The 16,049-nt window shown below is 36.3% G+C and overlaps 1 protein-coding gene across 2 annotated transcripts; it reads right to left on the bottom strand.

Annotated features, from left to right (window-relative positions):
- Positions 1-703: 703 nt before the first annotated feature.
- LOC105176789 (auxin response factor 8) lies at positions 704-15,668 on the bottom strand. 2 transcript variants are annotated; one of them, XM_011099695.3, is made up of 14 exons: positions 14,886-15,668; positions 14,466-14,578; positions 14,263-14,361; positions 14,104-14,160; positions 13,856-14,011; positions 13,692-13,776; positions 7,845-7,935; positions 7,582-7,746; positions 7,399-7,521; positions 6,721-6,796; positions 3,197-3,344; positions 1,801-2,780; positions 1,530-1,720; positions 704-1,178 (listed from the first exon to the last, which is right to left on the bottom strand). In XM_011099695.3, the coding sequence occupies exons 1-14, from the start codon at positions 14,926-14,928 to the stop codon at positions 1,007-1,009; spliced, it is 2,499 nt and encodes an 832-aa protein (XP_011097997.1). In that variant the 5' UTR covers positions 14,929-15,668; the 3' UTR covers positions 704-1,006. The 2 variants fall into 2 exon arrangements, with proteins under 2 accessions (XP_011097997.1, XP_088732926.1); XM_088876800.1 differs by lacking the exons at positions 14,466-14,578; positions 14,886-15,668 and having other exon boundaries at positions 14,104-14,156; positions 14,263-14,364.
- Positions 15,669-16,049: the final 381 nt, after the last annotated feature.

Raw genomic sequence — 16,049 nt, forward strand, 5'->3', positions numbered from 1 at the left:
TGTCGAAAGCCCAAGGGGGTCCCTCTAGAGTATATTTGCAATTAAGTCAATTGGATTCTCAAGCCGTTTGAGAATCCGATTGACTTAATTCCAAATACACTGCTATTATATTGAAATTTACAATTACATCACTAAAAGTTTATTCTGTTATATGTAAGTCCATTCGATAGGGTCTCGACAAATTTTACATGTGATACTACAAAAACACCCCTCATAAACTTTAAGTGTAACTTAACTAATTCTTTTTCGGAATGAAATACCCTGCAAAACAAACTTTGGATAAGTATCCCCGAGCATTCATGTGTGCCACATTACTATTAAGTAAAAATTATCGATAATTCAGAACTAACAGGAAAACTAAAATAAGATGACATGGGGAGACAAAAAAGACGGACAAAAAACAAAAATTATAGCAAGATATTATTATCCATTTTGAGCATTCTGTTTTTCCTGATTTAATATTTTGAAAATCTCAAAAAATGTAATTATAAATTTTATCAAATGGGACTATATTCATAATTAGACCAAACCTAAGTATAAAAGTAATTCTGCCGTGTCTTGCACGAACCCAAACTACATATCCTCGGGTGCTAAATGCCACCAGGCGCCATAAGAAATCAGCTACAACCAGCTTTCTTGAGAAATGGCTAAACTTCAATTTTATTGGGGATTTGGTTAATCGATATCATAAAACAGTAGCTCATTAAGGCAACAACTTCAGGTAGAAATAACCAATTGCTTACAGTACAGCAAGGTATCAAATCTAGCTTAAGAGTTCCTGGTTCTTAAAGCCTGATGTGCAGATTCATGATCTTCACGTCAGCGTTCATCAAACGGACAGTCGTTACAATGCACCTTGTCCTATGATGTCAAACAGGACTCCGATCAAGCAACATGAACTGAATGGATATATTCTATGGATCCACTTACAACACACATAGACGAGCAATTTCTAGGAACTTTATGAGAAAGAGTTAGAACCACAAAAGAAAAGCATCAGTTTTGCTCAGTATTCAAGAGATCCGAGAGATGGTAGTCCGCAGACTGGGTTTTGGGTGTCGTCGTTGGGTATCCTTTCAACTGCACTTCTACTCAAGGATTCAGCTTCGTCTTTCCCCAGTCTTAGCACATCCTCAGGAGAGAGGATCTTGATATACCAGACATTATTCACAAATGCCCTGTATATGGAATTTACCATGGTCAGTTCCACCACAAGCAATTTTTCAAAATGACACTCTACGATGTAACCAAGGGAATCGAAAAGGGCACACGGGTTAAAGTGGAGTATTTAATAAAAAATAAGACATGAAAAATATGCAACAATTAGGTGCTAACTCCTAAGACCAAGTCCTGTAAAAATGGTATAAACAAAGAAAAGTTTAAGATCAGTATCAGATAAAAAGAATGTTTCGATTGCATCTTTCGTGCTGCATGCAAGAGACCAGAAAATTGAAGGGCTTTACAAATGTCAAAAACATGACTCTCCAAACAAGAAACAAAATCCCGTGTGGTAATGTATCAAAACTTACTCCCATGGGTCGTCTCCAAGGAGAAGCACATCATTCTCCCTGTCAACAAATACAAGCTGCCAGCCTGATCTTTGAGGGTCTTCAAGCAACCCTTTGATCCCGAACATCTGACCCAATTCCTGTCGCAGCTCCTGATAGCTATTGAACCGGCCGATGTCCAGTGACCTTCCAACCGAACCTGTTTTATAGACCTAATACAAACAAAATAGTTACATTTCTAAAAATATGAAAAAACGCATCGAGTTATTGAATACAAATCTTTTATCAGCACCTTGACAAAGGTATGGTCTGGAGTTGATTGGTCCACTTGTCCTGTACTGTGCAACACATCAGAAGAATCTTGCACATAGCCATACAGAGGACTCTGATGCCCTGATGCTCCTAAAGGCATAGAGGACATATCAGCATGAACTGAAGAAGTACCAATATGCATCAAGAGACCCGAGGAGTCAATATTAGCACCAAAAAGAGCTTGATTCTGCACATCCAAGTTACAAGTCTCCTGCTCGATGGAACCATCTTTCCCAGAATATGATGGAATTGGCTTTGAATTGGAACAACCACTGACTGGTGACTGAGCAAATTTCGGGACCCAGGACTGTTGGGTTGGCTGCTCAGTAAGGATCTGCGGACCAGATCTTGAAAAACCTAAGAGATTACCATTTCCTTCATGACAAATCGAACCAAGCATATTTTGAATGCAAGACTGAGCCGTGGGCGCTGAAAAGTTACTGTTGGAATTTGTAAAATCTGATTTTGTAAATGATGGGGATAGAATATCCAAAGACTGCCTTTGTTGGAGCTTATCATGCTGGATCAAAAATGCTTCCTGATAATTATGTTGTTGTAGATGTTCTTGTGACTGATGGTCAACTTGCTGTTCTGCTGGTCTCTGCATATTATCTGACAGCATTTGGGTTTGAGCAGGAAGCATATGCAAAGAAACTGATGGCTGGACTACTTGCTGCTGCTGTGACACAGGATTATGGTTGCCTGAATGTTGAAGATAATGAACAGGCTGCTGGAAGTGCATTAATTGATGTTTTGGCAACTCTCCACTTCCAAAATTTTGCAGTCCACCCGCTAGCATTGCCTGATACTGCTGACCAAAATCATTACTTGAGCCCATTGGATCAAGTCTCTGCTGCTGGATCCATGGAAACATGCCTACAGATTGAAAGTTCACTGAATTGAATCCTTGCTCACCACTTCTCAACCAAGCCAGGCCATTAATTGCTTCATTACTAACATCTGAGATAGGAACCCAGGAAAACTCCATAAACCATTCACTCAATGAGCAAAACACTTGTTTTCTGTTCAAATACGATTTATTTAAGAAAACTAGTGTTACTAATTCCTCTCGGATATTGGTCATGTCATTTGGCAACTGAAAATGAATCAGAAAAACATAACGCGGTGGCAGGCAATGATCATGGTGGCTTCAAAATATATAGGCATCTGCCACATTTTAATTTCAATATGATTTCTGAAGTTCTGCAGACAAGGACAGCTAAAGCAGTTAGCTTTCTCACAGCTATTCTACAAATTGACTTGGGTTATATACTTCCTTTCACCAGCGAAAGCACTAGAGGTTAGAACCGAGAAGTATTATATGATGCACTTCTGCAATACATTAAGAGGGAAGCAAATTTGGATGGGACTTATACCTTGGAAAGATGATGCCCCGGGATACCATGGCCGTTTCAGCCTGAGAGGAAATAATGAGGGATACATGGGAAATGTTGTCAAAGGCTCAATTTCCCATAAAGATACCCTTGGCTGCTTCTCACCAGCTGTTGATTCATCCCAACCAACCTACAGATTCAGGGAAAAGGGAGAAAAAGAGACATAATCAGTAAGCACTCGCAGATGTGAAAACTGCTTATGTTGGACGGATGCAGCTTGGACTAGGTCCTAGAAGCTAGAACTCATGCAGCATTTTGTCCAAACATCACCAAAAGAAATGCTTACTGGAATCTTTGATGCTCGTATGAGAGGGCCAGACAAACTTACAACAAACCCAACAAGTGATTTGATGAGAAGGCCAGTCAATCTTAGAAGAAAACCCATCACATGATTTAATGAGAGGCCAGACAAACTTAGAAGAAAACCCATCAAGGCTGACGGAACATAGAACATATTAAAGTGATTTTCAGAATAAGGATTCCAAGACAACCATGGCTAGCCTAAGAGATGTAACAAATATGCATGTTACATGATCCAAGATTACTCAATCAAAACAAAGAGTTGAAAATAGTTACTAGAGAAAAGTACAGCCAATAAGTATTTGGATATGTGACTATTTCTAAACATTATAGGTTTGACTTAAAAATTCAATGTAATCCACAATGGTATATTAGTAGGGGTGTATGTAATACTATTTGATGATAAATTTTGAACTAACTACATTAAGACATTTTTCGACATAGGACGCAAGAGGTCCAAATCAACCCTGGACTCGGCTTCCATGTGCCTCAAATTTTTGTATTTCCAACCAAAGCTATTATCATACACGTCTAAACATATATTGAGAAAGTATGTGTATGTTACATAAATATTCATATATAAAATATAAGTATGATACTCCTAATTAAAATAAGAATTTAAATAGTTGGTCATTTTAACAATTGAAAGTAAAAATATGTTTAGAACTCTAATTCAGAAATCTGTAACATGCACACATAAATTATAATTAGTCCTTTGTTATAACATTATCTCATATATAGAAAGTTATGATGATATCTTTTAAAAAATTACATACTTGCATGTTTTTAAGATTACAAAAACTAGTCCAAACCCAATCAAACCGGAAACTTGGTACACCGGAAAGACTTATTGAAGACACATCGATCTCACAAATTTGGTTCACATAATTATTGAAATTTGTTGATATCCCAATTTGATAAGCCAATAAGCTAAGTTCAAAGAGAAAAACTAAAGAGTTCTAAACATTTTCCTCACATTACAGTATATCATCACAATTCTAATAAATTTTTGTAGTTTGTACACAATTGTACCCCTTTTATTAAATCTTAAATATATTTATTAGCTTGTATTACTTGTACTTGGTTTTGGGCTTTTGAATTAGTTAGGCAGCTGTGCTGCTAAGGAGAATTAGACATGGGCTAACAGGTTCAGAGACAGACCCGGGTTTACAGAGAGAAGATATCAGGCACTGGTGGTGCTTAAGTTTCCAACAGCCCAGAGGGCTAGGAGTGGTTCGCTAGCTCCCTATTGAGGTTATTTCTTTATAAAGTCAAATACCTCAAGAAGTTTCATATCCATATGTAGTATAATAAAAAATTGACCTTTTATGCATGCAATAAAACCATAAAAAATTTATAAAACTATGCTTTATTTAATTATTCAAATTATCTTGAATAAATAATACAAATATCAATGAAATATTTTTTTTTTGCATACTCAGACATATACAATATCAAAATATTTAGTCCACATGTGGATGTTCAATTACATCATCCTAATATTAAGAAAAGGCTAAAAGAATAATAAATGACAAAAGAGTTTCTCTCTTATGAATACAAGGGTCAATTGATCATTTTAGGGAAAAATACATTTTGGTCCCTCAATTTTGCCACTCAAATGGATTAGGTTCCCCATGTTCCATGACTGACAAATTTGGTCTCCCAAATTACTTATTTTGAACACATCTTGTCCCGGTAATTAACCATCCATCAGAAACTAACAAAAAGAGTAGTATGTCCTGCTCATATGCTACTGGACTTGGGGGGAGGTCAATTGGATTTTGTTACCATATTAATTCCGATTGTATTATAATTTTTAACAAAGCTCAGCAGATCATATAGAAGTGCAACTTTTTCTGAAACTCTAGAGCATCTCATCTTAAAAAACACACACAGAAAATAGCTGAAGTACACAACAAACTTCCCCCGTTCAGTGCAAAGTTGTAAACAGTGCGGCTTAACAATAATTATAAAAATCATCATGTAAATACAATTTCAATCATGAAAAAGAGATCATATATGACCAAAATAAGTAACTTGAGATACTAAATATGTAAGTTGTGGAACATAAGATGCCAAATTCATTTTAGTAACAAGGCAAGAGACCAGAAATGTATATTTTCCAGTCATATTGGATTCCTGTAAGGTATATTACTTGTCCTTTGTCGGAAGACATGGGTTAAATTCCTTCTTCCAAAACAGAAACGGTTTGTTCGAGTTCCATCTTTTGCCAAAATACAAGTGGGAATATGCTATTTACACCATTCCAATACAAGCATAATTTTAACAAATTGCCACATATCCATTATGGTAACATATTAATTTTGCATTTTCCTACTTATTTCTATTTTCTGTAAATTAAATTCCTAGTAGCTTTTCTTTTCTAAACAAATCTTTTTTGACTAAGCAAACGCATCATAAGTTTAAATAAGTGATGAAATAAAAAACATATCTCTATTGAAAATGATATAGAACCAATTAGCCTTCAAAGCATTTTGATGTTACCTTGTCCTAAGGTGCATGTTCAATATTTCTATCTTTTCATTAGTTTTTCATCAATATATGGATATCATCCTTTTTAAAACAACAAACCAATCTATATGCAAAAAAATGGAAAAAAAGTTTAATAGGTCAACATCCATAAAGATTAGAAAAAATATCTTTTTTAACTCAAAACAATATCAAATAGAAAAAGGAAATAATCAAAGCTAATTATTCACCCACCAACCAAGAAAAGTATAAGGCATAAACACGCTTGAGTGTAGTGTTAACCTACTAGATTCACATAGCAAGTTGCAAGCCTCTCTTTTGTAAACTATAATGTAGAGTTATCAACCATGATATTTTCTGTAGAAAATAATTGCTACCTTTACTTCTAACACAAGTTCCTGCATGGACAGCTCATATGTCACTTTCTACTTGGGTAAAACTACAAAGCTAGAGTTTTAGAAAATTCACATAAATAATTTAGGAATCCCTCGATTTAGATCTCTTCTACATCAGTTACATGAACTAAGATTTTCAGCTGTAAATAAAAATATATATTCCAAGCATGGGCATAAACTTTAGATAGAAAATGACAAGATACAAATTTTATCTAAAAAACCTTCAGCTATCTAAACTCTGAAGTCAAGATAAACCTAAAATGATGGCATAGGAATAAAATGAGAACTAAGAATATTAAGTATTACAGCAATGTCATTCACCTTTACAGAACGCCAGTGAGAGTTGGGCCAACGAACAGGATCTAAGTCACTAATGCCAGTAACCGTGCCCATGTATCTGGATGTGCAATGCTCCATTCATAAGACCAAGAGTTTAAAAGACAAAATGTCATGCAAATATTATTTTGGCAAAGTCCTGATATTGATCAGTTTTAGCGCTCTAGCAACAACTCCTATTATCTCAACAGTCATAGTTATGAGCAGATGACGATATGCTAGAGAATGCCATACAAAATAGTAGAACATGATCCACACCATAACATACCACAGTAGTAAGTTTGCATCATGAGAACGCAGAGTTGTCCTGTAATGATTTTAGCAAGAAATGATGCAGCAGCCAACTGTGATTAGTCCTACTTAAGTGGGAAAGCTACTATCTGACAACATATATTCATCAACAACAAACAATGATAGTTCCACCTAAATATGGTCAAATAATAATTTGACACCATTAATCATCACTGAAAGTCAATAGGTGGAAAATCAAAAACCCTTAGAAGCCACACTGTCATCTTTATAACCTAATTGTGCGCATATCACCTTCATATCTCCACATCCAGACATTGTATATATTAACTACTGCAAATTTATTATGCTTAATAATCACAATAGTAGTAAAACAAAGACGTTCTCGTACCAGCACTGTAACCATTAATATACCTGCGGACACTGGATTCTTCAGTTTCAAACAGCATTCGAAAACGCATTCCAACTGAAACACGCGTGTGAAATACGGCTTTGACATACTTTGAAAGAGGTATGACAAACTCAGATGGACTAGCCCTGGACAAGGTTTCGTCAGTAGATGGAAAAAAGAATTATGAGAGAATGATGTATTCCCACCTTGGGTTATAAAAAACAGTGAAGCAGCTATTAGTAGCAGCAGCATGAGCAGCAGCAGCAAGCAATCCGATGTGCATACTGTCACTTGAAAGAACTGATGATGGCATCACAGTTTGTGGTCTAGTGGCACGACGTATTCCCAAAAGGAGCTGATTTTTCTCATTCCTAAAGCCAAATGACATAGTTTGTTTTATTATATGTAATAAGTTTTTAAAGGCAAAAGTTGAAGGTTGTTATTGGAACATCAATAGGTAAAATTGTACCAGATAAAAAGAACAGAATCTCCAGCAACAAGTCGTTTGGCACTAACAAAGACGCTCCAGCCAGTGGTTAGCAAATGACGCTTGGGCTGACCTGAGTGAAGACGCGCCACCCCACATTAATAATCAAAAGGTAAAAGTAGAAATCAGAGCACCTTATCTTTGAATCAACTGTGTAGTGAGGTTCAATGTTTAGCATCAATAAATTAACCATGCACTGTTGTTGCTAGTAAAAAGTCATTTTCAAAAATCATAATGATTGAGTAATATGTAGGAGATAGATGAAAACAATCAGCACATATGCTCACAAGCTTTTGCTTTCTGCTTCTGCCGTTTGTTGAAACTGTTGGAGATTTGGAAAGATGATTTCTTTATTTTGATAGATAGTAATTATTTAGGAGATGTTGTAGGGTGTTTTCAGAAAACAATACCATTCATTATATAGGAGAGATTACAGAAATTTGTTTCAGGTTTTGTTACCTTCATAGATTAGGTCCATGACCAATGAAATCAATGGGCAAGAATTGATTCTCTTAATAATATTTCTTGCTTCATGGTATAACTGATTTTGGTAGCCTAGTTTTTATTTTTCTTTTTCATGTAATGGCCAATGTTCAGCCAATCAAAGTGGGTTCAACCGAGCAGACTGATTGCTGCACCAACTGTTCAGGCAGAAAACAGGCTTTCTAGTGGGTTCAAGTCTCAAAATTCAGAGAACCCAACGCTCAACAGTGCAAAAAGGTGAAATGATCCAATTCGATAAGTCCCTGCAGGAAAATTGCAAGGGCTTGGATACGGGCTCATCCAATCACATGACCAGTTCAGTGGATGCTTTTAAAACATATAAGGCATGTGATCAGACAATTAACATCTGGTTTGCTGATGGAAAAATGTGACCAGCTATCTGTGAGCTAAAAGAGCTCTTATGTGCCAAAGTTAACTTAGTCAAATCCAGCCACATGAAGGATACTTTTCTTCAAAAGAAGAGTCCCATGAATCTAGTCCAGGGGATATTAATGGCTGTACCGAATGTCCCCCAAGATTTCTCTGCAAACAAACAAGCAGCAACTCTAATCAATCAATTCTCCTCAATCTTGGATCTGATTGACAAAATCCAAAATCCCGCGATAAGGAAACTTATCTTCAAAAGCTCCAAAAATTGATTTCAGATTAAATTTCTCAAAAAGCTAAACTTCCTCCCAGAGCCGACTTCTTAGAAATCATGAACATGCTAACAGCTTATTATCAATTAGAAAGTTAACTAGCCATATGGATTTGTGCTGTGACATTTTTTCCATCTTGTTGTGAATTTCTGAAACCATTTTCGGGCAATATGATTGGTGGTGCTGAGGAGAAGTTAGCCTTTAGTACCTGTCAAGTGTCAAGTCTTCCACCAGATCTAAAAATCCAAATACAAAATCTCTTTCAGTCTTGTCTAATTCTGATGTCAAGTTATGGCACCAACTTTTATAACACTATTATTTTGAAACCTTATCATCAATAAAGAAAATATCCATTTCGTTTGCAGAGTGCATTCTTGCAAAACAATCCAAAATCATCAAGTAAAATCTTAGAAACCCTCCAAAGCATTTCAATCAATTCATGGTGATATCTCAAAACCAGCAAGAATTGCAAACCTGATTGGATCGTGGTTTATCACTTTCATAGATGAATCACATTGTTTTGTCCATATTCGGAATACTCTGAAGCCTGTCCTATTCTCAAACAATTCTATAAACTCATTCAGAATATCTTTGAATTGCCCAATAAAGATGTGCTTACTGTAACAGGAAAGGATACTTCTCAACAACTTTATCCAATACTTGGGAGAAAATGGGATGCATCATCAAAGTTCTTGTGCCTGTACACTCCTACAAAAATGGGGTGTGTTATAGGTTGCTCGGATTTTTATGCTTAGTAGTTGTTTTGTCCAGAAATCCTATTGCAGAAAGCAATTCTTGCATCTTCTCTATCAATACTCTTAAAGACAAGTCAATTCCATACTCCAGTGAGGCTTCTTTTAGAGAAGTTTCCTCAAAGAGACATTTCCAACTCCCTTCCACTTAAATTGTTTGGATCTATAGTCTTTGTCCACACCAATATCCCAATCAAAGGAAACTTGGTCCAAATGTTATAAAATGTGTGTTTGTAGGATATTCCCCAACATAAGAGGGGTACAAGTGCTGTTCTCCAAAAATGATAAGGTTTTTTTGTCTCATATTGAGATGTGTAAAGCACAGATGCAAGCTCAGTATTCATGCAAACCTAGGGGACAGACTACGAGTAAACATTTGCTTCCATCAGAAAGTTAAACACAATCAGGATTTTCTTCTCTTCCAACAATTGTTGAATGTGAACTCCATCAGCTTGATATAAAAAATTCTTTACTCAGTGGTGAATTAGATGAAGATGAGAACACTGTCTGGGTTACATCTGAGGAACAAAAGATCAATGTGCAGGTAGAGAAAAAGCCCCTCGGCCTCAAACAGTCCACATGGGCCTGGTTCAAAAGGCTTAGCACCAAACTTGAATGCTGGGATATAAGCAGGGACAAGCCATTCACACTGAGTCATTCACACCATTTTGATAAAGGAAGGTAAATAAGGAAGTCTATTTAACCATATATGTGGACGGCATGAAGATGACAGGGTACAATGGAGAGATTTCTCAACTCAAGACGAGGTTGACAGAAGAATACAAAGTGAAAGATCTAGATGATTGAAGTATTTTCTCGGAATGGAGATTGCTTGAAGTCATAAAGGTAGTTTCATTTCACAGAGACAATACATTCTCAATTTACTGCAAGAGACCCGGAAATTCAGTTGTACACCCTCAAAATATCACTAGAGAATTGGAAACAGAAAGCTAGTGAGGATGATCCTCTGGTTGGCAAGGTAGCCCATTTTTAGTTGGGAGACTTATTAATCTGTTCCTTACAAGTCCAGAACTTGAATATGCTATCAGTATGTTCCGCCAACACATACATTCTCCTGGTCAAGGACGATCAAATGAAGCATGTCAGGCTAGGAGATGTTTGGATAAACATGAAAGAAGAAGCTAGAAATAATATGTGCCACATTCCTGATAGTCACAAGAAGCTGATCTTCAGAAGCATTGTGCCAAGACCAGGGTCTGAATCCATCCTCAGCAAGCTGGAATAGATGAATATCTATTCCTCAGCTTGAAAGGGAGTGTTGGAGACTTTTAAGAGATTTGAATGTCATTTCTTTAGTTTAATGATAGTCAGAAACAGGTGTACTGGGGAAAACATGTCTTTCATTGTTTAGGAGATATTATAGGATTCATCAGGAAACAATATTACAGGAGATATCTTAGGAAAATAATGGTTTTAAGTTTGTTTCCTTCTGTAGATTACGTAAGAAGTTTTATATGTAATGTCTTCTATGATTAATATAATTAATAGGCGAGAATTCATTCTCTGATGGCATTTCTTGTTTCAGAAACAAAAGAGGTTTTTATAAAATATTACTTCGTCCCTTAAACAGAATAGCAATCTCCTTGTAAAAAGTTTCAGCTTAGAGTGTGACTGTGGAATCTTGGGAATTCTATATATCACTTGTCTCCAAAGCCTTCTTGACCCTTAATTCTGCTACTTAATAAGTGTAACCACGAGCACATAAACTGTAAGTACTCTTATTGGCACTTCCTCAACACCTGCTAGATGCGAGGCACAAAACGATTTCCATGTTCTACTTTCATCAACTTTTAATTTGTAGAGGGTAGCATTTTACAAACACAAATCATGTTAAGACAATACAAAAGGCAAATGAAACAAGAGGGCTGATATCGTAGTTTTTTTACTAAGGTAAAGCAAAAGAATCTGAGTTGGGCATGTCTTTGAAATTTTCAGCACCCAGAATATGTGATAAACTTACAATTCCAAAGAAACTTGAGCACTTGATAAATTCAATGATATATTCAAAGTAAATAGCAACATCCCCTTCATAAATGGAAACCTACATTTAAGACCCAATACCTCTTTATTGGGTATCACAGTGCACTAAACTGACTTTAGTAGGAGCTCAAAGGCGAATGAAAATGCCCATGTCAGTAATTCTATGTTCAGCTTTTGCTTACACAAGAATGTCTATTCATGACTTTGATGATGGGACAGCATCATTTGGTCTTTCGATTCTGCATAACAAATATACTTATTCATACGTAATATGCTCGGTGAGGTCTTGTTTGGACGGCATTTTATCTAGCTAATGTAACTATAAATCTGTATGCATCCTTTAGTACTTTCCTTTATTTTAAGGATAATTAATAGAAACATTTCCTGCAAAATGGTCAAATTACTACTCCGAATGTTTGAATAGTTATACTGACAGGAAAGTTTTCATTACACAAAAACCCCTTTGACATTTTTCAACTTGGACTATGCTTACATCACCAGGAAAAGCACTAAATTGCTAAATTTATTAGTTTTAGCTATTATATGTCACAAAAATATAATCATGAAAATTTAATAATCAATTTCCACTAACCAAGTAAACGATTGTGAAAGAACTAAGTACTTACTTAAATTACTTCGTTAATTTATATTTAACTTTTAGCTAATCACATAATATTTACCTAATCAATAATTAATAATTGCAAATGAATAATAATTGAAATGAAATGTGGTTTTATCTTTTAACCATCAAGAATTTATAACCCTTTTACCAACCAAATAGTTCAGCAAACAGTATGATTAATATAATCAACTAAGAATAGAAAATAAAATATTAAATTTCTTGTTCTATTTCTCACTTAGTACTTCTTTTGTTTTTTCTCTTTTCATCTTCTAGCTCTACCAAGTGAACATAAGTTATCTTTGCAATGACCAAATCATGTCATGAGAAGATGTTAAAAACTACTTAAGGTCAATTCCTCTTGATAAATCTTGACATAGAAACAATTCTACAATGATTAAGCAGTACTGGTGATGCATTTTGTATACTATTCACCAGTAATTGGTAAAGATTAGCAACTCCTAACCATGTTTTACATGTATAAAGGGACTATTAATTACAAATTTATTACCTTGTGGAGTTGGGTTTCAAGACTACTTTGAAGTTTCAAGTGCTCTTTTCAAGCACAATGCAGAAGAACACTACATCAACAAATGCTCCGTACAATTCAACACCCTAAAGAACTTCAGGGTATGATCCCAATATAAATGCAGCTCTTTTGCCTCCCACTAAGAAGCTTCTTCCTTCTCTGCTAGTCAATATATCAAAGAACAAGAGATGTGTAGCCAGAAAATAGTTAGGATTGCATCACTCCAACCAAATTCGGTTGTTTCCATGGCATCCCGTTAAGTACCGTGTCCACCAGTTATATGTCAACTTCCTTCTTGCTAACTTTTCATCCTTCTCATTTCCCATGCCTTATTTAGATCATTCTATCACCAAATTGGGAAACAATCTTTTGCATTCATTCTATTCAAAATACTAATGGCATGCCTCATTTTTTCCTTAAAGCAGGCATTACTTGTAAGTTGATTCTCATCTTTCAAATACACAACTGGACCCAGCTGACTTTAATCAACAGAAATTTGCCTGTGCACTCTTGCGAAAATCTCCACGTAACAGCAAATATCAACTTCCTACTATTTGAGTTTTTCATTTATTAATTTTAGAAGGCCAATATCTCTTTTATAGTAAAGGAAAGGGGACACATCTTAATGTGAATATCATAGGGAACTAGAATTTACATTTAGACTGCTACTATTATTAGAGGAATTGCGTCACAGAAACTCATCTAAAAAGTGAAGGACGGAAATACAAGCACTAGAAATGGTTTCACAAATCAAAGACTGGAGGTTGAATAACCTCATAAACGTACCCCGAAAAATATGTCTAAACTTCCATTCGACATCATGAAGATCCCTGGCAATAAGCTCTTGTGCAGGTGGTGTCTGAGAGAAATCCTGAGGCACCAAAGAAAAATTCAGAACAGCTCTGAAACCACTTTTTATCAGAATGATGGGGTTGTGAGAGTATTATTACCAGAGGTGGGAAAACTTTCTCTGCAGCACGCCGAGGAACAGAGAAGCCTCCATGAGTGCTAGTATCACTTGCTGTCAGAGTCTTACAGAAGTAATTAGTTGGCTGCCTGCTAGGAGTTCCTAGCTCCACAGGAAGGTATGCATCTTTTTGTTCTTGCTGTGTGACTATAGATATTAGTTCTTCCAGAAGATAAAAATCCTAGATAAAATAATAAAAAGGTTCGCCATTCTTGGTATAGTTGAAAATACCGGAGTCAAGGGCTGCAATGTCATCTGAGCATATACTTCATCTGTTTCAACATCTGCCTGAGATTCACCAAATGAACCGAACTCTTTTTGAGGTTTATATAAATAAAATTAGCTAATTAACAAGACACGAACAGAAAACGTTTACGGAAGAAAACCCACATGCATTGTAACATTGTGGAGTTGGCAGATCAATTGGGGTGGCAAGCTCGGGTAATTGGGTATCTGGGCATCAACTTCTTTATTAGTTGTGGCGGCCACCTGATGAACATTTCCAGTTAAGATCAATTAGAGACCAAAACAACTACTTGATGTTAAACAAAATCTCTAAGAAGTGAAAATTACAATAGAGCATTCAAAAAAACCTGTTCACTATGTCCCTGAGGGAAGTAAACCACACGGCTCCCAACTGTTGGCAGCGACACCAAAGGACCAGCACAGGCATGCCATAGCTCAGAATTCAAACACTTCTTCTCCCCTTCCATACCCCACAATCAATAAACAAATCCATCAATCACAATTCCTTCAGCTAAAACTTAGTGAAATTCTCTTTCTTTTTTCAAAAGGCACTAATATGAGTCCTTCCAAGAAAAGGAAAAGTCCATGCTTCGAAAACAAAAATTTCAATGAAACGGACACACTGCCAGATACTTCATGAACTTGAATTAAACAAACTTCATAAAAAAAAAAATTAAAAAAAAAAGGAAAAGAAAAAGAGAAACAGAAATTCAAGCTACAAAAAGGAAAAGAAAAGTATGTTGGAAAAGAGAAGACAATACAGGTACCTTCATGAGACTGCTGACTCAAACCTGATGTTGAAAGCTTCATATTTTATCCACAGCTTACTCAAATACAAACACTTGGTAATCTCTAAAGTATGATAAAGCTACAATTTGTGTATGCAGAAACAGAATTATCGCTTAAAACTCCCACCTCAAACAAATCCCTCACTTCTGATCCTTAATATATGAACCCCTAAACACTCGGCCATTTTGAGCTCCAACAGCCCACTGCTCCCTACTTCGGTCTTCCCCATCTCAAATCTTCACTCGCATTTTACTTCATAAACGATATCACGAAATTCACAAGCGCCCACTAAGAAAAAAAGAGACAAAAAAAAGTACCCCCTCCATAAGAATCAAATTTCAGCTCATCATCGTTAATCATCAAAACCCAAGAAAAATAAACCTACTTGGCCAGTTCTTTGTCCTCAACAAAAACTCCATAAAATACAATAAACCAGCCTAAGAAATGGGAAAAAAGAGCCCTCTCCTTTTCTCGTTCTGCTTCAGGGTTTTGCAGCTACAGTAAGTAGAAGCTGAAAGTTACGAACTTTTCTTGGCCAATCGCTGTCACTCAGCATTCCTACCATGAAATAAGTGAGAGGAAAATGAAAAGACTGTTGTGGGTTTCTTCTCTTTTATAGTCCACCCGACCAAAGGTCGACCTGGTAGCAGTCGCCCCAGTAGAGAGAGAGAGAGAGCGAGCGTGTATTTTGTGTAATATAATGCAAGATATTGTACAGCTGATACTATGCAAATGGCTCAGGCTCAGAGAGTGTCCCCCTCTCTCTCTCTCTCTTTGGGCTATCATTCAGAGAGAAAGTTTAGCAAAAGAGAGAAATCCTAGCCGTCCACTGAACCGTACAACGTATCCTGGGCGTCCCGTGAAAAATGATTTGACAGGAGGCATGTGCCACCATTCTTCAGTGGTCGCTGTCAGAGTACGGACCATCAAAATGTAATACTGCTTATGACAATGAAAGAGAAAGGTCCTAACTTTTTCTTTTCATGCATCAGCCACTTGTACGCTTCGCATGTTGATGTTGTACCAAGTACAGTTCTTTACGTGACAGTTCTACAGTAGTAAGATATTTGAAAATGAGTATATGGGGTTTGGGGGGTGTGGTGGAGGGGGTGGGGGGGGGGGGGGGCGCCTTTTCAGCCATA

Source organism: Sesamum indicum, linkage group LG13 (assembly GCF_026168435.1).
Source record: "Sesamum indicum cultivar Baizhima isolate 11 linkage group LG13, ASM2616843v1, whole genome shotgun sequence".
NCBI lineage: Eukaryota > Viridiplantae > Streptophyta > Magnoliopsida > Lamiales > Pedaliaceae > Sesamum > Sesamum indicum.

What these genes read in the sequence shown, in the direction of transcription:
- LOC105176789 (XM_011099695.3), bottom strand. Translation starts at nt 14,928, where the DNA reads ATGAAGCTTTCAACATCAGGTTTGAGTCAGCAGTCTCATGAAG. An exon ending in GAGTCAGCAGTCTCATGAAG is followed by an intron (nt 14,579 to 14,885) that starts GTACCTGTATTG and finishes GGGGTATGGAAG; the next exon opens with GGGAGAAGAAGTGTTTGAAT. An exon ending in CATTGCAGCCCTTGACTCCG is followed by an intron (nt 14,012 to 14,103) that starts GTATTTTCAACT and finishes ATAGTCACACAG; the next exon opens with CAAGAACAAAAAGATGCATA.